The sequence below is a fragment of the Chaetomium fimeti genome (genome assembly GCF_033439085.1).
Source record: "Chaetomium fimeti strain CBS 168.71 chromosome Unknown B0H64scaffold_3, whole genome shotgun sequence".
Taxonomy (NCBI): domain Eukaryota; kingdom Fungi; phylum Ascomycota; class Sordariomycetes; order Sordariales; family Chaetomiaceae; genus Chaetomium; species Chaetomium fimeti.
This window is the reverse complement of record NW_026944331.1, coordinates 845,253-868,266: the sequence shown is the minus strand read 5'-3', so window position 1 is coordinate 868,266 and position 23,014 is coordinate 845,253. Positions and strand designations below refer to the sequence as shown.

General features: G+C 56.3%; 5 protein-coding genes across 5 annotated transcripts; 3 read left to right on the top strand and 2 right to left on the bottom strand.

Moving 5' to 3' along the window:
- Positions 1–1,553: 1,553 nt before the first annotated feature.
- B0H64DRAFT_110714 (interferon-related developmental regulator-domain-containing protein) lies at positions 1,554–3,215 on the bottom strand. Its single transcript, XM_062797789.1, has one exon. The coding sequence runs from the start codon at positions 3,075–3,077 to the stop codon at positions 1,725–1,727; it is 1,353 nt and encodes a 450-aa protein (XP_062660351.1). The 5' UTR covers positions 3,078–3,215; the 3' UTR covers positions 1,554–1,724.
- Positions 3,216–5,001: 1,786 nt separating this feature from the next.
- B0H64DRAFT_440336 (uncharacterized protein) lies at positions 5,002–7,403 on the top strand (the record flags this gene model as incomplete). Its single annotated transcript, XM_062806479.1, has 5 exons — positions 5,002–5,032; positions 5,101–5,315; positions 5,367–5,551; positions 5,604–6,343; positions 6,397–7,403. The coding sequence occupies 5 exons, from the start codon at positions 5,002–5,004 to the stop codon at positions 7,401–7,403; spliced, it is 2,178 nt and encodes a 725-aa protein (XP_062660350.1).
- A 6,352-nt stretch (positions 7,404–13,755) lies between these two features.
- On the top strand, positions 13,756–15,409 carry B0H64DRAFT_110520 (WD40-repeat-containing domain protein). The gene is made up of 4 exons (XM_062797787.1): positions 13,756–13,986; positions 14,074–14,095; positions 14,181–14,676; positions 14,729–15,409. Exons 1-4 carry the CDS (start codon positions 13,965–13,967, stop codon positions 15,143–15,145), a joined length of 957 nt encoding a protein of 318 aa, XP_062660349.1. The 5' UTR covers positions 13,756–13,964; the 3' UTR covers positions 15,146–15,409.
- Positions 15,410–16,084: 675 nt separating this feature from the next.
- B0H64DRAFT_110535 (armadillo-type protein) lies at positions 16,085–19,063 on the bottom strand. Its single transcript, XM_062797788.1, has 7 exons — positions 18,806–19,063; positions 18,597–18,734; positions 18,431–18,541; positions 18,221–18,367; positions 17,792–18,165; positions 17,443–17,737; positions 16,085–17,393 (listed from the first exon to the last, which is right to left on the bottom strand). The coding sequence occupies exons 1-7, from the start codon at positions 18,926–18,928 to the stop codon at positions 16,143–16,145; spliced, it is 2,439 nt and encodes an 812-aa protein (XP_062660348.1). The 5' UTR covers positions 18,929–19,063; the 3' UTR covers positions 16,085–16,142.
- Positions 19,064–20,031: 968 nt separating this feature from the next.
- On the top strand, positions 20,032–22,660 carry B0H64DRAFT_110503 (uncharacterized protein). The gene is made up of 2 exons (XM_062797786.1): positions 20,032–20,225; positions 20,569–22,660. Exons 1-2 carry the CDS (start codon positions 20,107–20,109, stop codon positions 22,607–22,609), a joined length of 2,160 nt encoding a protein of 719 aa, XP_062660347.1. The 5' UTR covers positions 20,032–20,106; the 3' UTR covers positions 22,610–22,660.
- Positions 22,661–23,014: the final 354 nt, after the last annotated feature.

The following is a 23,014-nucleotide window of genomic DNA, read 5'->3' as shown; positions in this document are numbered from 1 at the left end:
CGACTTGCAGTAAAGACGGGGTGGTCGGCTGTTGGTGATGCCTCGGAGGGGACAATCGAGACGTGCGCCGAGGAGTGGTGGACGATGGCCCAAGAGAACCGTTCCCGGGATTGCGGCGACGAGAAGTGGCGGATTTGCGCAATGCGCGCAGGCAGGCTCTTCTCCTTCCTTGACTTGCTTCTCTGCAGTAAAACGTCGGCCTCCGTCTGCTCTGCAGACCCGAGGAGGGGCCTATGGGAGGCTTTGTTATGGTCCAGGAGTGGCCAGGATTGCTTGATGTGCTGGCGGTGCTTGGATGGAGCCGGCCAATTGCGCGTGGAGTCTGGGGTCTCTGGTGCAGCAACGTGCAGCTTGAGAAACGGCGGAGCAGAGAAGAGACGACGAGGCTCACGGGTTGCTGCAGGCGCAGGCAGTGCTCGGAGGGGAAGTTATGGGCTGTGGAGCCAAGCACGCGGGAAGGCGTCGAAAAAGATGAGACAACTGGAACCCCGAGAGCACGTCCCGCAGATGCAGGTATTAATTTGTTCCTGCGATGGTGTTGCCCAGTGCCAAAGGAAGGGGAAAAAACCGAATGAGGGGACGAGCATGCAGATGTCGGGATTCGACAATCGAGGAGGCTGGGTTGGCGGTTTGTTGACATTCAGCTCCGTCTCCCGCCAAGAAAAAAACCGGCAGGGCACTGCTTGTTCAAGGAAGTGGGATCCCACGAAAGAGACGAACTGGGCAGGCTGTTGGCCCTGCTCCGCTCGAGATGGGAGACCCCACCGGGCGATCTCTTGGCCCAAAGGGTGCCGCTTCCCGCTTCCCGCCACCGTCACGCCCCCAAAATCCCAAAATCATGCCCAAAAGGACATGACTGAACTAACCCCAACCACTCGTTCCGAATGCCTCCCAAACGAGAGAAACGCGGGTTGTCCGTTCCAGCAGCGTTTTCAATCTAGCGAAGTCAATATTGGGGACAAACGGTTCGCCGCTTGAGAGACGTCAACCCGAGCTGATGGATGACGCTTGCGCTGCTTCCCTTTTTCTTAATAACCTAGTTGCCAATCGTTTTGTTCGAGTCCGTGTGTTTGCAGCAAGATCCCGGGTCCTCGACTTCGTCATCAGGGACCAGGTCCGATGAAGCCAGACGCTAAAGTCGAGCTCAGATTCAGGGTCCCGTTGTTATTGCTATGCTACCTAATCGCGCCCCCGCTGTGGAACGACAATCTTCGAGAAAAGGCTGATCCCATGTTTCATAGAACTGGATGCGAGGTTGGCGCTATGGGGTTCGCCTCGGTGAAACATAGCGTAAACTTACAGATGAGAAGTGGTGGTCCCAGGTTATTACAGACCGAGTTAACTAATAGCAAGACTATCAGCCACGGATTGAAGACAAAATAGAAAGCAGAGATTAGAGGGTACTTCATCGATATATACCAATATTGGAAAGACGGTCCCAGTTGACACTTGGTATCAAACCGCGGTTATCAAGCAGTGGTCAACTATATCATCTACAACATCGTATCAACGCTGGTATTCCTTCTAAATAAAACTATCGGCTGTTTTGGCCACAAGACCATAGAGCATAATTCCAAAGAAAACATACATGAGGCCCTCCGATTCAAGACACGGTCTGGGGCAAGGCACCTCCAAAAAACCCTGGGTTGTCTCCTAACCAAAACGCCCAAAGGAAAGTTCTACTAGACAGCAATGACGGCACAGTCCCGAAATTCGCAACTGGTTTACTTCTTAGGCCTCCGTTCCGAGATGAACTCAACCTCGGCGCTGCTGAGAATATCTCGGACAACCGGGTTCTCCAAGTAGTGGATTCCAAACCCGCCTCCAAGCAGGATCTTGAGCATCTCGACTCTGGTATGGAGGGACCAGGTGTCGATGAGCAGGAACTGGTTGTAGATACGAATCTTCTCCCGATACCCAAACTCTCTAAAATCGCCCTGTTCGTCGGTCCTGGACCCGCCCGTGTGCGGGTTCGGCCCCGACCGGCCGGCCGTGGAGTAGCCCGGCCCCTTGCCACGCTCGAGCGAGGTGACAATGCTGGAAAAGCTGGAACGCAGGTTTCTCCGTCCCTTTTTGGAGACGGCTTTTGACGAGTCGCGAACAATTTCGGCCATCCGGGTCATTATCCGGTGCTGGTTGTATTGCATGTCGAAACTCTCACCCGTCTCCTCTTCGTAATCACGGGCAGCCTCAAAGAGGAGCGCAATGTTGACTCCGGCGCCGGTCTGAACATCGGGGTCTGAGCTGTCGAGCTGCTCCATGAATGCCTCGATGGCCGTCTCACTTTGGGCCGCCAGGTCATCCAGATGGCTCGCCACAAATGCCCAGGCCTGGAGGGCCGCCGTCACCACTGCGGCGTTGTCTGCCGCGGTGACCGAGTGGCCATCGCTTTCGATAATCTCCATGAGGAAGTCGAGAACCTCCTCTGCAGCCTCGTTCGACCCTCCTCCGTAAGTGACAGCGATGCAGAGGGCGTGGATCGCCTCAATCTTGTTGTTTTCTTCCTCCGCGTCGTGGCATGCCGCTTTCAGTATCGGCAATGCTTGCTCAAAAACGGTATCCGACGAACAGGTGAGGATGGTCAGAGTGAAGGCCTTCAGAGCCCGTAGGCGTTCTTCGTCGCTGCTGCCACTCTTGATCTCCCTGAGGAAAACGGGCATGATCTCGGCAACGGATCGCTGGAGCTGGTTCTGGGCAAAGTGGTGCTTCAAGAGGTGGTTGTATCCCCCGAGCGTAGCTTCACGTCCCTGTACGCTGCTGCGCTTGCGGTCCTGGAGCTCTGTGACTCGGTCCTGAAGCCGCTCGACCCATGTCGTAGTGCTTCCTACATCCTCATCTCCGTCGACCGAGTTGGCACTCATGGTCATGATGTCGTCGTTCTCCGAGTCGCTAGCAAATTCATCCTCCGACGCGTAGCGGCTGCCAGGCCGCGAGTTGGCCCGCGAGCCTACGCGAGAGTTTCCCGGGGAGCCATTTGGAGAATGGTTCGTCGAGGAGAGGCCAGACTCTGGTTTCAAGCGGGCCTTGCGGGATACCGTCTTGCCCGACCCAAGGGCGCGTCTTCGGAGTTCAGACATGTTCTATTGATGTGTTGCAAGTGTTCCTTGAAAAAGGCGATACCAGGTGATTTGCGTGGTGTGTGGTGGACCTGCGCCTGGCCTTGCCGTGCGTGTTTAGGTAGGTACTTGGTTGGATTAAGTAATATGGGTGGCGGAAACTGAGTGTTGCGTGAGTTCTCGGAGCGGTCGGGTGTTTGCAGTCGGCGGGTGATAATCCATGAGGATAAATAACAAGAGAGTTAGAAAAAAGACAAGGTGTGGTCCCGTCTGTGGCTTCGGTCGCTTGAACACACGTTAATGAATCACAAAGGTAATGCCTTCCGAGTCCGGATTTCGACTGAATTGGACCAGAACAAAAGGAGAGTGACCTCGGGACATGAACATAAATAGTCGACCCAGAGAGCCAGAGCCTTCCTTCCAGGTTGTCAGACGCGGCAGAAACGGAACTTGCACATGAACAGGGCTTGTGGACCAGGTCCCAAAGAGTGACGCATGAAAGCGCCACCCACCCGCTGCAAGGGCCAGGTTTGACGTTGATGGCGGGGTCAAGCACCCTGGCCCAGGCAGCCTGGGCGTCTGTCGCCTGGAGACAGCGACCAAACAAGCAGACACGCCACACCATGCCTCATCTTCCAATCGTCACCCCATTCTTTACTTTTATTTGACGTTATTTTTTTTCTCATTTCCTATCCTCTAGCCTCTATCGTTCTTCCTTTTTTTTTTCCTTGTCTTTTTGCTGTTTCTTACACTCGAGCCACTCGACGAGGTTTGAGGTTGTGGAAGGGAGTTGTGCCCAGAGTCCATCCCACCTACCCACGAGCCCACCTGGTAAACCTTGGCACTTCCATGGTCGGGAGTTAAAGTGGTTGCATGTTGGCTAACCGAATTGGGCCAATCCTTGGACCCCGCGGGACATCCTGGATGTGAGCAGTCTGGCTAGGGGGGCCACGAGCAACCTCTTAGTTGATCTCTCTCGTCAAAATAATCTTCTATACCGTTCATTTAAAGCCGAAGACTCTGGTGCCAAGTACCTATGAGCATTGTTCAGCAATCATCCTCTCAGCTTCGCTGTGGTTTGGGGGTCCAGTCAACCAACCACCATGCGAGAGTGGGGCCATTGCCAGGAGCCAAGGAAGCATCACGATAAGATTGTGGGCGGCACCTCTCCATGCGCCTTGCTCGGGCATGTGCGGAATACTGCGTAAAGAATGGAAGTGTTCTGTCTCGTTTACGCCGTAATTATCACTTGTATAGATGATACTTTAATCTGTGGACCGGAATGTTTTGGGTTGTGACTTGTGTGAAATTCATTGTTTCGGCGCCTGAGGCTTCCCGATCTTATCGCAAGCCCCGCACCCGCACCGCCGTTGCCCAAGAACTCCGATCCCATGACCGCAACATTTATAACTGACCGTCCCTCGAATCCAGCTACGCATTTCCTTCCTCCATGGTGGTAAAAGGGAATCTCGACTCCGTTGGCAGGAATCACTCTGCCATCCCCTCATCTGCAATCATATCGCAACCGACCAGTGCAGCCTTACGGCTGTCGACCCCGTGTCTCTGCCTGGGCACCCCACCTTCCGAAACCGTTGCAGGGCTTCCTTCCTGCCTGATTACCTCGAGCCAACACTTGACACTCCCGTCCCTTCTTTGAAGCCCCCATTTCTGAATATTTTATTCGAATCCAAACCGCCAGCACCGAAAACTCTCGTTGAACCGCTGACTCGTAGTGCCCTCGAGAAGGGCACTTGCACGAGACTTAAGCGGACAACTCTCCGTGGCACACCGACCAACAACTCGTCAATCCGCACCCACCCGCAGCCGAGCTCACTCGAACGTGGAATCCGCTGCAACACGGCATTACCTGCACTTGACTTTGAGCTCGACTCGTTAAAACAGTCCACGCGACGCTCGAGAGGTCCTCGGGCCCGCATCACTCACGATGAGCACTCCGGTCGACCCTCACAAATCGGGTTCGTCATCACCCCAGTTCCTGCCGTTCTAGACCTCGAGCCTCCGTACTAACACGTCCCGACTCTAGTGGTGCTCCGCCTCTCCGCAGCTCAGTCCTCAGGTGGCGATATCCTGTTTCCCGAACGCCGCATCACCTTACACCAGGGCAAAGACACTATCACGATCGGACGGGCTTCCAAAATATCCACCAAAGGCTTTGTCGCGAGCGCCGAAAACGCGTGGTTTGATAGCCCGGTGATGTCCAGACTGCATGCCCGATTATCGGTCAAGATGGATGATAAGGTACGCTGCCGCACGTTTCCAGTTTTTATCGATGTCCTAACTGTCGAACAGAAGATTGAAATCAAGGACCTGGGCTCGCTCCACGGAACATTTCTGAACGGTGGCCAGCGTATCTCAGCCGATGAATATGTCGAGTTACGGCATGGAGATGTCTTACAGTTTGGTTCACCGATCTGGCGGGGCAACGAGCAATTTGTCCCGACCACGGTCAAGGTCGGCGTCCAATTTCCCACGCGGTAAGAGCTTGTCCGTTCATTCTAGTCTGTTGATTGCTAACCCGTCTCCTAGTGACGGCACCAGCACCTTCCAGGTGCCTGACGAGTCTGAGGACGAGTGTCTCGATGATTCTCAATCCAGCGACAGCGTTGTGATGATCACTTCCAACAGGTCCCATCCTGCGGCACAGAGCATCCCCGCCCAAGTCACCAGACCTGAGACGCCAGTCATCGATTTGACCGGCGCACTTAGCGGTTATCGGCCTCGACATTCCTTTAACATGTCAACGCCGTGCGGCTCTCAGAACCGCATCCAGGACGCCCGGGAATCGGCTAGCTTTGTCGAGAGCCAAGATGAGACGGCAGAGGACGTCATTTATGATCTATCAACCAACTATGAGCTTGAGGATCCCGTGGCCGACGCGAATCCAGGAGACAGAACTCTCGTATCTGACGACATGACCGAACTTGAATCAAGCGGATCCCCGAAGACGGGCGTCAAACACGGCTGGTACGAATTCGATGAGCAAGACGACGGGCGGGACGACGGGCAGGACGACGAGCAAGACGATCACAAGAGCCTCAGTGAACGCACTGATGACGACAGCCAGATCGATTACCCGGACGAAGACTCCGATAGTCAGATGGATAGTTTCGACGAAGGCGTGAGCGACGAGGACATGGAAAGCGTTAGCACGGACGATGACATACAGAATAATGTAGTTGTCGAGGCCGGCTATGCTTATGGGTCTGAGGCGTCGGACGCGTCGGACGTGTCGGACGACGGTAGCCTAGACTTGGATTCCAGGACCGGTAAGTTCACTTTGGTTTGTTTTCCCCCAGGTCTATTCGTTGACGTCATCTAGCCTACACTGCTTGGGAATATTCGTCACAGCATCCCCAATCTCTGGAGTATCCGGAAATCGTTCCGTTAATCGACTCTCTGTCACGCTCGCCCGCGCCTTCCAACCCAAGTCAGACTGTCCCCGGGGCCAACACTGTCGCCAGTATCGACTGGTTGCTGAACAGCGACAAACCACGGCAGCCAACCCCGGGCCTTGGACATGAGGAAACGATGCCATCACATTCGTCCCCGGCAACAGAGGCGGCTGCGGTGCTAGGTGCTAGGACCGGAAAGATCGACTACTTCCTGGCGAGAGAAGACAATAAAATGGCTCTGGGGGCGCAGAAGGCTACATGCCAGCGACCGACATCCGTGCAAGATCTTTGCAACGAGTACGAGCCTGTTGATGGACTGGGCAACTACAGCTCGGCGGCGCACCCGGCCACGTCGTCCTTCATCTTGCCGTCCGCGGAGAATCTATCTGACCCTGTCGAATCCGGCCCATTCTGTGGATTTACGCCATGCGAGCCTCGGACTACAGGTTCGCCCGTGAGCATCAGCGAGGAAGTGTACGGTTGCTCTCGTCGGACATACGTAGGCATATCGGACATCGTCAACGCGAACCAGCAAAACCCCTCTGACAAACCCGAGCGGTCATTGGAGCAAATGGAAGTAGGCCGAAAGGCAAAGCGAAAAGCAGAAAATATTTCAGACACCACCGATGCTGAGGAGCGGTGGGCTGAATCCGCCTCTAAGATACCTTCTCCAGACCCGTCTATCGACGAGAGGAACACGCACCCCGACACGCACCCCGAGCCCCCAGCGGAGACCGTTCAGGAGCCTACCAAGCCGTCGGACCACGACGGTGAGCATTCCACGACCAGAGAGCCGCAGACTCTCGAGAGGCCTGTGAAGAGAGCGCGTATGATGCGTGTCGCAGAGCGTCTGGGATATGCTGCTCTTGGCGGCGTCACGGCTGGGGCCATGATAGTTGGCACGCTCATATACACCGCCCCTACATTCGGTTGATCTCGGCGCCGGTGACGACACACCCTTTTTCTTTTTTTACTATTCCCCGAATTTTCCTTGACTTCCTTTTTTTTGCTTTTCCCACATGGAGCCTTTCCGAATGAGGAGGCGGCCGAAGGGAAACGGGAGGCGTTCGGCACACGGCTCATCTCCTATTACTTTGTCTAGGGACACGGAATGCAATCATGACGGGCGGGTCTGGTCTGGCACGGCCTTGGCGATGGGGTATGGGCAAGGGGAAACGGTATGGGAGCAGGACAAGGTTATGGCATGGTCTGGCGGGTGGCATCACGGACGGATATGGGGCGCTCACTGCCAACTTACTTCGGCCCTTTGAGGGTCGTGGATGACGAACTTGGGCTCTCATCTCATTTCCTTTCCCATACTATCGTTCTTTGTACGTGTTAGGTTCGATCGGTATACTCGCTCTCTCTATCAGGTACTATAATGGTCATCTGCGTTCTTTTCTTAATTGGGTTCGACAGGCTTGGTTAAGGGCAGATGGCCTACTGCACTTGTCCACTATCAATGTGGCATATATCTGATTCGACCCGGTGCCGTTCAAAAAGGCTGCAATATCGGTCCACACCACCGAGCTCATGGCTCTACCAAGCCCGATCTTTGCCTCCCTAGGAGGAGCGTGGTGGCACGTATGGTCAGGTGATCAGGGTTGAGTGACCGCCTGTCTACTCCTGCCGAACCGCTTCGGACGGAGGAGTATTCTAGCTGCCCGGGCAGGAGTGTGAACAGACCTAGGCGGGCAGGGAGACGTCCATACACGTTCCGTAGTTGCCGCCAATGACGGGCCCGGGGGTCATTAAGTTGGGTCTGAGCTGAAAACAATAGGAGTAGTTGTCTGAAAGACGTGAGAGAGTCGAGTGAACCTTTACTATCGACATATCGCGCGCAATAGCTGAACCTTGGATAACTTGACGAGAACAAAAAGGTGATGACGATAAAGTCGGATGGCCCAGAGAAATGGAGAGATATTGAAGAAGAAATGGGATGTGTCTCAGTACCCAGAGAGGCAACGCTTCCTTTCCCATCCACAGTAAAGCAACCTGCCAGATTGTCTACCCGCCCCTCTCTTTCCCAACCCACAACCAGGCCAACTTGACCAGCACGACCCGATCCCGATCCCGCACCAGAATCCCCCGCTCCTCCGGAGATAGGCAACGAGGCTTCCCTCCGCTCCTTCCACAAAAGGCAACTCCGCGCCGTCTACACCGAACGCCTCCGTGTACCGGAGCCGCCGTGACACCAAGCCAGCCACTTCGGCAAGGCAGAAAGGCAGAGCAAGACAAGAGAGATAACCGCGGACCGCGACGTCGCGCGGTTACACAGGCTCCGACGGGGAGCACGGAGTGCCCCAGATCGCGCGTGCCCCTTTCCGCCTTGCAACGTTGCGTACGACATCACATCAAGCCATGGAGGGATGAGGGCGAGAGAGGATAAGATACGGGAGGGTAAGAAGAAGACGGGAGGGCGCCGAGACGACGGGAGGGCGCAGAGGGAGCAAGATGAGATATCGGAGCCGGCCCGGAGAGCCACGACAACGGGAGAGAGAGAAAGAAAAAGTATACCGAAGTACCACTTTGTCACCCCCTTCAACCCCAGGTTTTCGGCAGCCGCCCACCAATAATAATAATAACAACAACAGCGACAACCATGTTGCTGCTCCCTGCCTTCCACCGACGCCCGCTTGCATGTGCGGGACGGGAGGGGGGAGACAGCAGCAGCAGGCAAGGCAGGGCCCGAAGAACCCTTGCTGTCGATTATGCACGCGATGAGCGGCACTTCGGGAGGAGCGGCGTCAACAAAGGCCACGGGCTGCCGGTGTTCGTGGTAACGTGGCCCGAAGTCCCTGCAGCCGGTAAGGCTATGGCAGCATCGGGAAGATGACAGAGTAAGAAAGCTCGGTGGCTTCTGTCCGATATGTCGTGAACGTAGAAAATGCCCCGTTGTGAATCCTAGGTTGCGCAGGAAAGGGCCCGCTGAACCGGCATCCCGCGGCGAACCGGAAAAGAATGCCACCGCGGGTTTGGTGGCAGTGATGCCCCCGTATCCGCCCCATACGTGGTGTTACCTCCAGTTGAGAGAAGGACTTGCTCAGGGATGGGTATCATGACGGAAAGTCGCGGAAGGATCGCGACCGGTGAGCTTGTTTCTCCGCGTTCGCTTCATCGGCAGGTCGTTTGCCATTTTGTTCCACCTGCGATAACCGTGATTATCTTTCCTGATTCCGGCTTTCCATAAACGGGAGATGCATTCCTGCCTCCATGACATGAATTTGACTGGACACCTCCAAATGATAGCCGCGGACCTGGCGTCGATGCCATGCTAGACGTGGGGAAGGAGAGTACGTGCAGTATGCACGTAAGAAACGAACATTCGATGTGATACCCAAGACAGGACGACATGTCAGAATGCGAATGCGGAGACACGTGTTGGGCTTGCAGGATCGGTCCGCACCTGTCGCCCACTCAGACAGGGTCACTCTTTTGCAGTGGCAGCATTGGGGAAACGGGTCGAGACGGGCTAAGGGGTGAAGTGGTGAGGGGCGAGGATGGCAATATCAGATAATGTGAAGTATGAAATGGTAATTATGACGCAAAATGCCGCTCACGATGGCCCTCCTGAGGGTGACAAGCTTGCAGACCGACATGGAGTATCCATGTTGGGGTTGGGCTCTTGGGACTGGTCTTGATGCGGCTGCAGCAGCCGCATTCGCTTCCTGGCCCAGTCCCCTCCCACCTTTTTCCTTGGTACCTTTCTCATCGAGCCTCGCGAGCCGGACCGGTGTGACATATTATTCCCACACACCACATTTATCGGCGGGGGTGGCTCTCTCCCAGGTCTTTGGGCTCTCGGCTGTCCCATTTCCCGGGGCTATATCGGAGGACATCACGGAGTCTCTCTGATGCTACCGGCCCCGAATGGAAGCGGCCCTATCCTTGCTAATGACCACGAGAGTACTGAGTCCGAGCGGCCCTGACTCGTCCGGCTGGTTCAATCTCCATGAGGCAACTCCGGGACTTGCTTTCAGGATTAATGACCGAGATATGTCCCCAATTGATAGGGATTACTGTGAAAGGCCGGCCGGCACATGACAACGTCGTCCTGTACATCGTGGATCCTCGTCACGTACTGCTAGCGCGGTAGGCCGGCTTTGGTAACGAATAGCGTTTTCTCGCGATGACGTGCTTGAATTGGTTGCACGGAGCCCATCTCGAATACCATCCGAAGATACTGGCGAGGACCGGTGGCTGAGAAGTTATCGGCAGTTGCTTTCCGGCTTGGGTGACTCGGACGTTGCGGAAGCTGCCCAGAGAGAGACCCATCGGAGAGCCATGGCGGAAGCGCCCTCGGACAAGATCGCGAGTCTTCCTGCAGAATTCCTTGGAAACATGTGTCACCCACCCAATCCATAAAAACATCTTCGCTGAGAGTAAAGAGCCTTTAGCCTGATTGTTTCACCGGCATGCCCTACGTTTTGGAGCCATCTCTCCGTGTAATGAGCGTGCAAGTAGGTGTAAGGTGGGTGGGTGATATGGGCTCGCTGAAAGGGCAACGGAACCCGGCGCTCTGGAACCAGGTTCGGGCCTCTGCATGTATACCTCGCTTTTCTCCGTGGCCGCTAGCGTAGTAACAGGAAAAGCAAGGGACGGCCTCGACCCGTCGTTAGCTTCACTGCGTGCTCAACTTGGAAGCCAAGTGCGGGGAAGAGAAAGGGGTGTTGCAATACGTCCTCGATGAGACCTGACACGGCCTTTGGGCGCCACCTCTTGGGGCCGGTGGACGGTTTCTATCGTCCAAGGGAGCATGCGGATAGCCGCAGGTGGGATTCTCTGCCTTGTCGAAGGACAGGAAATGTTCGTTGGCAGCAGCCCAAAAAGGTGGCGGCCTATAAGGATGGCAGTCTCGAGGCTTGGGCTGCGGCTGGTTGCATGGGATTCGCAGGATTTCGGCTTCAGCGAGCTGACCATTGTATGGGTGTGCCAACTCACATGCATCGATCGCCATCATTCCAGCAAGCTTGTAACGGAGCGTAGACAAGGCAGTCGGGGACACAGATGCCACTCTAGGCAAGGGTGAACTTAACACATCCTGACTCGGTTAACCGCTCTGGGTTGACTCTGAGCGTGGGCGGCCCCCAGGTTCCTGAATGTCTCACCACCCGTCTTGGTAAACGTGCCATCTTCACAGGCCGGAGGCATATGGGTAACGGTACTGGGATGGCTCGGCTTGGCGTATAACCATGATCAGCAGACCCTCTGTCCTGTTTGTTTTGGGGATGTTATTGGCTGGTGGGAGATCAAAAGATCCGATAATGGGCAGGCGTGCGAATCGCGGTTGGCGGTAAGTTCATTCGTAACCCTCGTGGTAGAGGAATCGACGGTTCGACGCCCCAGGGAGGAGACCGTGTCTATATAAGACTGGTTCGTCTCCCTGGTTGTTGGTTTTCCGGTGCCATGAAACTCCAGTACATCTTCAGTATCAGGCTGCTCATACTATCGCAATATCCACACCGTCGTCAGTACCAATAGTATCCCTCACCACGATATACCTGATTTAATGGAGTCCGAGGCTTGTGGTTGCGTCCGGCTCAGCGACGGCCACCTGTACCAGCCGGGGAACTGTGCTTCATGCGGGGCAAGCATGAGAATGTATGACTCTGGCCCTCGTTCTAGCCTTCATGATGGAGCTGACTAGCGTAGAGGCTGCTATCGCTGCAATGGAACAGGGTTGACATGGTATCCATGCACCCACTTACAGTCGCATGGGATGCAAGTTGCCCTATCCGCTTGTTCGCCGGACGGCTCATCTTATGGCCACAGGAACTCCTAGACGGCGGCGGTTCCTCGCAGAAGTATACGGAGATGATAGCTCAGGCTCCAGGGCCATGGCTGAGTTCGGAAACGCGATAGGCTATCTCAGGTAGGTTTAGGTGAACAGGCGATTTGGGCAAGTTGGGGCGATGGGGCGAGGTTCTCTTTTGGCGGCTTCTTGTTTTCTTTGATGGCCAAACTTACAGGCGCTGTTGAACACGGGATCTTGCTTATGAACGGCGCCGGGTCACTCGACTCGGGCCCATGAGGGTTCAGTGCACTTGCATAGTATTTGAGCGTTATGGGGTCATTTTGGCTATTCTTTGACTTTCTCCTAGAAGCTATTAGCACGTTAGCATTCACTATCGAGTGTATACTTAAACACTTGTTTCTTCTCCGCGAGTTTATCCGTGGGCATCCTCGCCTGGTATCTTTGTCGGCAAAGGAAAACTGGTAAAGTATTTCCGACCTCACTGGTAGTGCTAGGGTAGGGGTACCGAATATAGGTATGTACATCACTCGCGGCGGGGCTGGTAGGAGTCCGGTCTAGGTGTCGTGTTCATGATTTGAAGATCTTCGTCCTCGGCATGTTCGACTTGCTCTCATTCCGCAGTAGGCCATTTCCCAGGGACCGAAACTAGGGACCGGGGCATAAAAGGCTAGCCAGCCTTTTCGCGTGAGTGAAGTAAGAAGGCTGATCACTCGACGCCTTGCGGCTGACCCGTTGTCAGATTGCTCGATCGAAGGTGGCCGATCTTGCAGCGGCCCGATCGCTGTGCGTTGACTTGCAGCAGTGACCACCACCACCACCACAAGCTAATATCCAAAACAGCGCGATCTGATCTGTTCGAGACGTCCTGAAGCAAGACGTTGAACTCCAACATGCTTGCGTAGGTAGTGATGCCGGCGCCCCGAAGGGCTACCGGGGCGACACAGCATCAGCAAGCCACAGAACCGGAGCCTGTATGACGAAGCCGATTGGACGCCATCGTCCCCCTCGATGTGTCGACCAGGCAGGAAATGTGAGAAGTGAGAAGTGTGATGGTTTGGGTTTCCACAACAGATGCATCTTGCTCATTCCGGCCACCACAAAATGGCTGGGAATGTAACGCCGGAGTTTTGAGTCAAGCACCTGCCACCAGCTTTTCCCTCACTTGAGGGCTCTTCACTCCGCAGCTGCTGAGATGCACCGGGCTAGTTGAAAGAAGAAGTGAGAGGAATAGGGATATAAAAGTACCTAGGTTCTCGGAGCAAGTGCCCACTGCCAGATAGGTTGGTACGAATTGAGACCCAGCTGAGATGAGGGAAGAATTTTGGAAATCCAGGTAAAATAAAGGGAGAGAGACAGGGATTTGCCACTCAAAGAATGCATGAGCCGAAATTCAAATACCCCCAAAATTGAGTCTCCCAAAATTCGATTCAAAAGATTCTGAAGTCCCGCGTTTGGATGATGATCGGGAAGTTTGTATGTAGTTATGTACATACGAGAAGCCCCGAACTGGGAGACTCCGACCCCCGCAGCTCCGCCAAGCCCAGGTCTTGTGCACTGTGGCCCCGCTAATTCAAGGTTCCAGAACCCCGTCGCGAACTTCCAGTTCCGTTCCGGAGCACGGCGGATTCAGCCTCGCCCTCGACGTGATAACATCGGCAGTGCTGCTCCACAACCGAATCTCTCTGAAATCCCTCTTTTTGTGCTCTTGGAGCCGGTTATGGGCTGCTAGCTGTCGCCACAATGTCGGTCATACTTTGCACAGGTAAGACAAACCTCCAAACCTATTGGCAATTGCCATAATAAACTCCAAGGAACCTTGAGAATGCTGGTTGCTGATGCATCGAAATAGCTGGTTACGACCACACCATCAGGTATGCCCGTGCTATTGAAGCGCGTCCGGACCTAACGCTCGATGTGGTCTTAATAATCGCAGCATTCCGCTGACACTCTTCGCAGGTTCTGGGAGGCACTCTCTGGAATCTGCTCCCGAACCATTCAGCATCCCGATTCCCAGGTCAACCGACTGTGCATCTCCCCCGACAAGCGCCACCTCGCGGCTGCTGGAAACCACACCGTTAAGCTGTTCGACATTCGCTCTACGAACCCCGCGCCTACCTCCGTCTTCGAGGGCCATACGGGCAACATCACGGGCGTGGCGTTCCACTGCGACGGCAAATGGATGGTCACGAGCTCCGAGGACGGCACCGTCAAGATCTGGGACACGCGCACCGGCGTGATCCAGCGGAGCTACAATCACGGGTCCCCCGTCAATGATGTCGTTATCCATCCGAACCAGGGCGAGATTATCAGCTGCGATAGGAGCGGCAGCATTCGGCTCTGGGATTTGGCTGAGAATACCTGCGCCCACCAACTCATTCCCGAGGAAGAGGTCTCTGTGTCGAGTGTCACCGTTGCCACTGACGGCACTCTCCTCTGTGCAGCCAACAATGCAGTATGTACTGTTTTGCTGCTTTCCCGCGTGCTACACGAACTGACCGCCGTAGGGTAATGTCTTTGTTTGGCAACTTGTCCAAGCTTTCGAGCGCACCCAGCTTGTCCCAATGACCCACTTCTCGGCACACAAGGAGTACATCACTCGTATCCTCCTTTCCCCCGACGTCAAGAAGCTGGCCACATGCAGCGCCGACCATACCGCCAAGATCTGGGAGGTTAAAGAGATGGAGCCGGCTGGTCCCAACGCCGAGCCGCGCGCCTTTCCACTCGAAGCCACCCTGACGGGCCATCAGCGCTGGGTCTGGGACTGCGCCTTCAGCGCCGACAGTGCCTACCTCGTGACGGCATGCAGCGACCACTATGCGCGCCTGTGGGAGCTGCACACGCAGCAGATTATCCGCCAGTACAACGGCCACCACCGCGGCGCCGTCTGCGTCGCGCTTAACGACTACTCTGAGACCCGCTAGGATCCGTCCGAGGAGGAAGTCAATTTTGAGACCGACATGACGCTCGAGACTGAGAGCGGCGCCCAAAACGCCCAGTCCCGCGCGGGCTCCGGACAGCAGCCTCAAGCTCAGAGGCGCCAACAGGTCCAGCGCCACCAGATCCAGCGCCGGCAACCCCAGCAGCGCCAGCAGCGCAGGGCCCCAGTGCGCAGAGCTTCGCAGCAGCGCCGCCAACCCTCTGGGCTTGGCTCCGGCTCCAGGCCCCCAGCCCAGCAACAGCCGGACAGTTCGGGGGCGCTGATTTCCACGCAGCTACCCCCCGCGGTCGCAGCTCCGGTTCTGTCCTACCAGCACACGACGGCTATGGGTGTAAACCACAGGGCCGACCCCCGTTTGTCGCCCATCGCCCGATCCGCCCCGCTGCGCGTCCCGCTCCCGAAACCGGTGTGGGAGCGGGGACCCGTAATTTAATCAGATATATGTTCCAGCCCCGTGTTCAGCGGTATCTTTCATGGTCGAGTTTGGTGGTATTTCTCTGAAGTGGGAAGATGCTGGCTAGGATGATTTTCAGCACGTGGATTGTTTTTCGCATGGCACCAGCGCCGATGCGAAGGGTTTATATATACTCTTTTAATGCTGTTCAGTTCATGGATGATGACCCATTTCGCATACGTCTTCCTCCTCTAGTTACGTATGCCGCATGGTTGTTTTCAACCAACCGCCTGGGTACATAGAAAGGATTTTCGAATCTCATTCCAGAATGTAATGGCTCAATATCCGGCTACACAACACTTCTATACCCAAATCCACCGCGCCAAACGCCACGCGTGCCGTTATAAACCAACTTGTCGTCCCTCATTACCCCCTGAGAATATCATCACTCTCCACCCCCATCCCATGTAAGTGTATGTTCCCCAGGTATGTGCCTTTATATCCTCCTCCCGGACCCAAGCCCGCAAACCCACAAGTAACCCAACCACCCAAGTAACCCAACCAACCCAGCTTCCACAAGCAAATCTCACCACCCACCCCACCCATCATCCTCATCCGTCTGCTTCGGCTTCATATCAATCTTCTTCGCCACCGTCTTCGGCTTCGCCGCAACCGTCTTCTTCGCGGCTGCCCCACCACCGCTGCCACCACCAGCAGACTTGGCCAGCCCCTTCGGCAGCGCCTTGGCGCCCGTCTTCTTCTGCGCCTGCGCCGCCAGCCACCCGGCGAAGTCCGGCTCGGAGCCGTCGTCGAAGGGCGTCGCGCTCGCGCTGGCGGGTTTGGTTTCGCGTTTGGGGAGGGTGGTTGTGCTTGTTGTGGACTTGGTGGGTTTGTTGTTGCTGGTGTTGTTGTTGTCGGGCTCAGCGAAGAAGCCCGCCGCGCCGGCGCCCGTGCTGTCGTTGTCGTTGTCGTTGTTGCCGTCGTCGTCGGCCATGTCGTCCATGTCGCCCCACGCGTCGGCCGCGTCGTCGTTGTTGAAGTCGTCGTCTTCTTCTTGTGGGGGGTCGTCGTGGAAGGGGTCTTTGTAGGCGAGGGACGCGGACGGGGTTGGGGATTTGAGGGCCTGGCGGTGGAGGTTGGAGGCGGAGGATGTGGAGGGGGTTTGGGATGCCGTCGCGGGCCGTTGCGGGGGCGGCGCCGCGGCCGAGCCGTTGACGGGGGTGGGGGAGGATTGGATCTCGCCTGCTGCGGTGGATAGCTTGTTCGTGAAGGAAGAGATGGCCCAGCCCGCCCAGGAGGCTGCCGCTGACTCGGCCGGTTGCGGGGTGCTCATCCTGGGCCCGCCCGCGGCAGACACGGCGCTTTCGGGTGGGAGAACCGAGTCGGGCATGCCGGCTGCCGCTTTCTTGATCTTGCCCAGGTAGACGTCGACGGTTTTGCTCGCTTGGTCGCGGATGAGCTTTTCCTTGTCGATAAGCGAGGGGCAGACGGCGGGCACGATGCGGAGCGCGCAGTCCTCGTCGGAGAAGTAGTCTGATGTCACGGAGAGCGCCATGAGAGACGCATTCCGCGCGTGAACAAAAGGATCTCTGAGTGATCTCGTGAATGCGGCGATCAGAACCTTGGCTCTCGAGGAGGTCCCAAGGTACTTGGCAATCTTGCCGAGACAGATAGTTGTATTGGTGCGGATGCCAGGTTGCTCATCGTTGGCGGTTTTGGCCAAGTATCTCAGCAGCTCACCGTTAATGGTCCGATCTGAGAGCTTGGTGATCAGCGTGAGTACAGATTTTAGTGTCTGTTCCCTGACGACGGGCGCAACATCTGTGAACCCGGTAACCTAGACTCGAATAAGTATCGAACTGCACAAAAGAAGCAGACCAACTCACTATCTGAGGAAATATCTTATCATTGACAATTTTTTGTGACAGTCGATCGATCATCAGGGGCAGGTTGTCTAACAAGCACACTCTGATGGCCCTGTCGGGGTTGCCAAACAGCCGAATCAAGACGGGAGTGATCTTCGCCTCGAAGTCTTCATTTGACAACTTGGTGGCAATCTTCATGACTACTCCAAATGCTTTTGGGCCACCGCCGCCGAATTCTACTGATTTTAGCAATTCGGGAAGCACCTTCATCTTGAAGAAGTCCTCAGGGAAGTCGTCCGTAAGTTGCTCCAGGTCGCTGGATTCGTCAGCACACAAGGTCTAGACGAGCGATTAAAAATCAAACACTCACTCTAGAAAGGCTTCCCGTTCCTCCTCCGACTTGACACCCAAGTTCTCGATCCCGTCGGTGAGTTTGATGAGTGGCGAGTCGAAGAATGAGCCGTTCCGGCGGCCTTGTTCAAGGAAATGGGCGACGCTGAGCCTCGCCTTGGGGTTGGCGTTGGTTAGGCGTTTGTAGCTCGACTGCATGCTGGGTGGGACATTCTTGGTCTGGCCCGCCTGGTCGCCGCCGTTGAAAGCGCCATTAAAGACCTCGAAGATCAGGGCGGCGAACTCGTAAGCATCAACGGCCGAGTGGGGACTTCGTTTGATGGCATCCCACCCCGACTTTGCTAGCTCAGGCGGTGTGTACCGTCCCGAGTCCGGCACAAGGCTGCCGTAGGTCTGGTGGGTTGGTTAGCCTTGACAGCACCGAATGGAAGGGGAGGCTAAGACCCACATATACTACGGCCTCGTCGTCTTTGACGTTACTGAGCACCTCAAAACCGCCGAGCTTCCACTCGCCGCTCTCAGTCGTATAGACAGAGGCAACCTTGAGACTACCGTGGACGGACGATGCCTCGTCGTTGATGAACTTGATTGTTCTCTGTCCTCCTCATTAGCCCAGGCCCGGGGTTTTCAATATCCGATTGTGTTTCTCTGGACGCACCGCGACGCTGTAAAGGCCCCATTTCGCCGTTTCGGGACTGAGACTCTTCCGCTTGACATGCCACCGTAGAGGTACTAGGCGCTCTGTCGCGATGTAGATGTATGAATCTGTCTTTTTCAAATTTATCAGCCCCAGGCTACGCTCGGCTACCCGGTGCGCATCGTACCTCGACCGTGTCTAGAACCTTAATGACGCCGGGGTGTCGTAGTGTTCGTAGCTTTTTCAGCGCGTTCTTGGCAAGGGGCAGGGCGGAGCGGTTGGTGGTAATATCGAACGAGAAGATGCTGCAGTTTGAGCCGTCTTCCTACAACCCAGCGTCAGCCGAACGGTTCTCCCTATTTTTCCGGAGCATAATAGCCATGTTCTATCGCATACCCGTCGTGTACCGTTGTGGAGGGTCCAGATGGAGGGGTCGAGGTCGACCTTGTCGCCAAAATTGTAGGGGAACGGCGGCCCCTTGGCCATCGCCGAGGCAACAGCCGACTTGAGAAAGTCCATGGCGGGGGCGCGTATATGTACGGTCCGTGTTCGGGGTTCTGAGAGAGGCGCTTTGTCGTCGCCGTCGTCGTCGGCTCGTCGGCTCGTCGAGGGGAAATCGCGAAAAGGAGGCTATCGCAAACCCGCAACCTGTTATCGCGGTTCGCTTTCTACATTCTTGGCACGCTAATCCAAGTACAGTAGGCGGAAGTGCTTTCTGCCACATCGGAAAGCTTGTCTTGGCGCACAGACCACTACAGTTCCCTGCAGGAAGCCGCCGCTCTGTCGTGTCTGTGTTGTTTCCCTTCGTCCCTTCAAGTTCCCCACCACGTTTTCCCCCAGAGGTAGAAATTGTTGACCCGCGTACAAACTCCATTCGTCACACAACAATTAACCTTGGAGCTTCAACTTGCAGCTGGGCCAAAAAAATCAGGCGCCCGCGGCGGCTTCGGCAAAATCACCATATGGTTACATTTGCTTGTAATCGCATGCTCATGGTCAGGCGGCCTGCTACGTGGATGATCGAAGGGTGGTGAGCGAAGGGCGGTTGGCATTGCAGCGAGGCACTGATTGTAGCCTGACTACGCTGGCTCTGGGATTTGTATCCCCTACCGTCCCAATTGCAGAGGTAAGCAATTTCGTCATTATCCTTGATCCCCTCACCCCAAGCAAAGTGTCAATGATGAGCAAACTGGTAAAAGGTCCGACAGTCTCGCGCTCCTCTGGTTTTGTGGTTCCGAGCGACACGGCTGTTGCGCCTTGGCGCGCCCGGCTGCCAGTCTCGGCTCCCACACGCTGCCTCAAGACAGCCGGTAGCATGAGGTCTGGCGGTCGGGTATATCAAAATACGTCCGAGACATTTGTCAAAGACGCTGCCACTTCCCGGAGTCTGGCTTTCATTGATTTCACAAGGCCGGACCCAAAGGCTGTGGTAGACAAGGAGGAAGGGGAGAGGCAATCAGCCTCGGCCCTACCGACTAGTTCGCCCATCGCCCCCGGAGCCACGAAACCGCTGCAGCTGTGCTGGATGACGACCGAAATTGACTGAAAAGACCTGAGACACACTCATGATTTTGATTTTGAGGGAGATTTGAAATCAAACCCGACCGGCCCCCGTCGGGACGCTGGACTAGTGGCGCTAACAGACTGTTGCAAATCACAGGACGCGGCGCGAGGCTGTTTGAAGGACCACCTCCCTAATGCCCCGTTGTAGACGATGCAAAGAGTCAGCGGCGCTCGACAAGCCGCTGTTTAAGTGCATTCACTGCGGCAGATGCTATCATTCCGCATGCCACCGTCCCCATCCACAAGGGCTCATGTAAGCATTTCTCCATTCTCGGTGTTGTACAGATTATTCCCTTTCCCTTCCATCGTCCCCACACGCGTTCCAAGACCCTCTCGCAACCAACTCCTCTATCCCCTGCCTCCCCTGCTACGTCGACCCCGGCGGGCCACCACCAACCATACAGAGGGCGTCCAGCAGCGCCCCCCCCACCCTCTTCCCATGTAGCCTATTTTCCCGCTCAGCCGTATTTTATTCCATTCCCTCTGCCTTACGCTTACCTCGCCTCGCCTACCTCATTACAACACTCATTTTATTCTCTAGACCAGTCAATTGAAGTCGCTGTTTAAAACCACCGTCCACTGACCAAACGCGACAGTACCAACTGGGTCTGCAAGCGCTGTCTTGCCGGCCAAGAAGGCCAAGTAAAGCGCCGCCGCCTCTACCATGACAACTCGCTGTTGTCGTCGCGGGCCGCCTCTCCCAGCTCCGCATCTTCAAGCCTCGATAGCTTCCGTCGCACCAGGATGTCGCCATCCACCACCGCTGCTATCAATCCCAGTTCCTCCTTCACAAGTCACAGGTCTGGTGACTCAACCGGGCCTAGTATCATTAATTGCTCCTTCACTGGATGCCCCGCCAAAATCGATGGTAGCCGCCAGATCCTGTGCGAGGCCCATCTGCAGGTCTTCTCCAAAAGTGACAAGAACGGGGACTCGGGCCAAGCAAATGGCACCCACGCGACACAGGGCCCAACGGGCACCTCGGACTCTCCTTTTCGGCCTCTGTCAGCCACAAATCCTAGAAAGTTGCTGCCAGAGACTGACAAGGACCGGCCAATCACAATGCGCAAAACCGCTGGGAACCCGCCCCAGCTCGACGCGCAACAACTAAGACCAAAGCACAGCACGCCCCTCTCTCGCGGCGGGTCAACCAGTTTTCCGCCTTCATCGCGGCCTTTGGCCCCTCGCCCCCCTGCCAACTCGCCCCCGGCGAGTCCTGGGTGTCTTCGGGATGGAGAGTCCGCTAGGAAACGACATAAACTGTCGCCATCCCCGGGGCACTCGCCAGGGTCAAGAGTGAATGGGGCGGTGCCACTCGAGCCTGTTCGAAGCCCGCAGTCTAGCCGTCGTGCATCAAACCTGTCTCCCCAGGCTGGAAGAGCGCGAGAGAAGGAAGCTAAGGGCTGGCCAAAACCGAGCTCCAGGCATCCCGTGAGGAGGGTACCCGTCGGGCTGTCTAGTCTGCGGTTTATCGGGGGCCCGGAAGAGCCTACCCCCGGTGTGCTTTCCGAGCAGTCAAGTTCCGGACTGAACGGGTCCGCTGGGAATGTTCATCGGCGCAGCTCCGGGGGGTCAGAGTTGTCCCCCGACGGGGAGACGAAAGACTACTTCGGGAGGAAGAGGAGTAGCGCAGCTTCGTCCACCACCCTCACGGAGTCGCTGGACTCATTTGGTCAGGCGCGGCGGCCCTCGGAGCCCTCGAACGGGAAAAGTAATAAAACACGCCCCGAGGAGAAAGGGCTGGATGCCCAAACTCCTCACGGGCCCTTCCAAGCCAACGGCATCGCCTCTTCCAAGCCGCCCGCTCGGAAGATGCACGTCCCCATTCGGCCAGCACCAATGCCCAAAACCCAACCCGCACAACTCCCAAAACCAAAGAAAATAGACACCGCCCGCTTCGACGCCCTGATCTACTCCCAACCAGGCGCCTCCTCGCCCCCTCCCGGCATAGACCTAACCCCCACTAACCCCCCACCACCACCACCGCCACTACCACAATCACAACCACAACCCTCAACCAAACAACCCACAACCAACACAGCACCAGAACCCGCACCACCAGAGACCCAACCCCAGGACGAACCCCTCTACCTAGCCATCGACCCGCGCGTCCACTGGCCGCAGGCGCACTCGGCGGCCTGGCACGCCGCGAAGCGCGCCGAGATGCGGGCGCGCGGGAACAGAAAGGCCAACTTTGGCCGCGCCGCCCAGTCGCTGCTGCGGAGGCGGCGGCGGCGCGAGGCGGGGGAGGCGGGGGGGCAGCAGCAGCCGTTCGAGGAGAGCCTGCCGGAGAAGATGGCGGAGAACCCTGCGTGGGTGAGGGCTTTGAGGAGGTTGAGGGGTTTGCCTGGTGCGGGTGGTGTTGGTGGTGGGAATGGTGGTGGTGGTGTTGGTGGGGGGTCGGTGTCTTCGGGTGTGGAGGAGGAGTGGGCTGGTGGTGGTGGTGGTGGTGGTGGTGGTGGTGGGTATGGGAGTGGGGTGGAAAGGAGGGCGAGGAGACATGGTGGTGGTAATGGTGGTGGGAGTGGTGGTGGTGGTGTTATGGGCAAGAGGGTGGGTAATTCGGGGGTGGTGGTTGTCACTGGGCTGAATGGAGTGCACATGGAGTCGATGAAGCGGTTTGATGAGAGTGGGTGACAGATGGGAATGGGGCGCAGATGGGGGTGAGTAGTAGATGGGGGTTAGAGGGTGTTGGGTTTTGGGGGACGGGGGTGGTGTTTAGGCGCTGGTGTGCTGGTGTTGCGACTGGTACGGACGGCGGGGTGGAAAGGCAGGGAGGGCGGGCATGGATGGGATCGGTGGGTCTTGCATGTGAAGGCGCATTGCTTTGAGAGAGAGCAGCCGTTGTTTTTTGTTCGCTGCTGTTAGCTGTTATGGAATAACTACTACTCATGGCAAGGTGGTTGCTTTTATTTCTGGCGTGTGGCGCTGGGGGAAAGCAGCCAGCTGCCTTTCTTGTGGCTGGGAGCAAGAGTAAATAGTTTTATTGACATGGACATACTGGGGAGTTGGGTGTGGTGGAATGGGTAATGCAAACGGGGA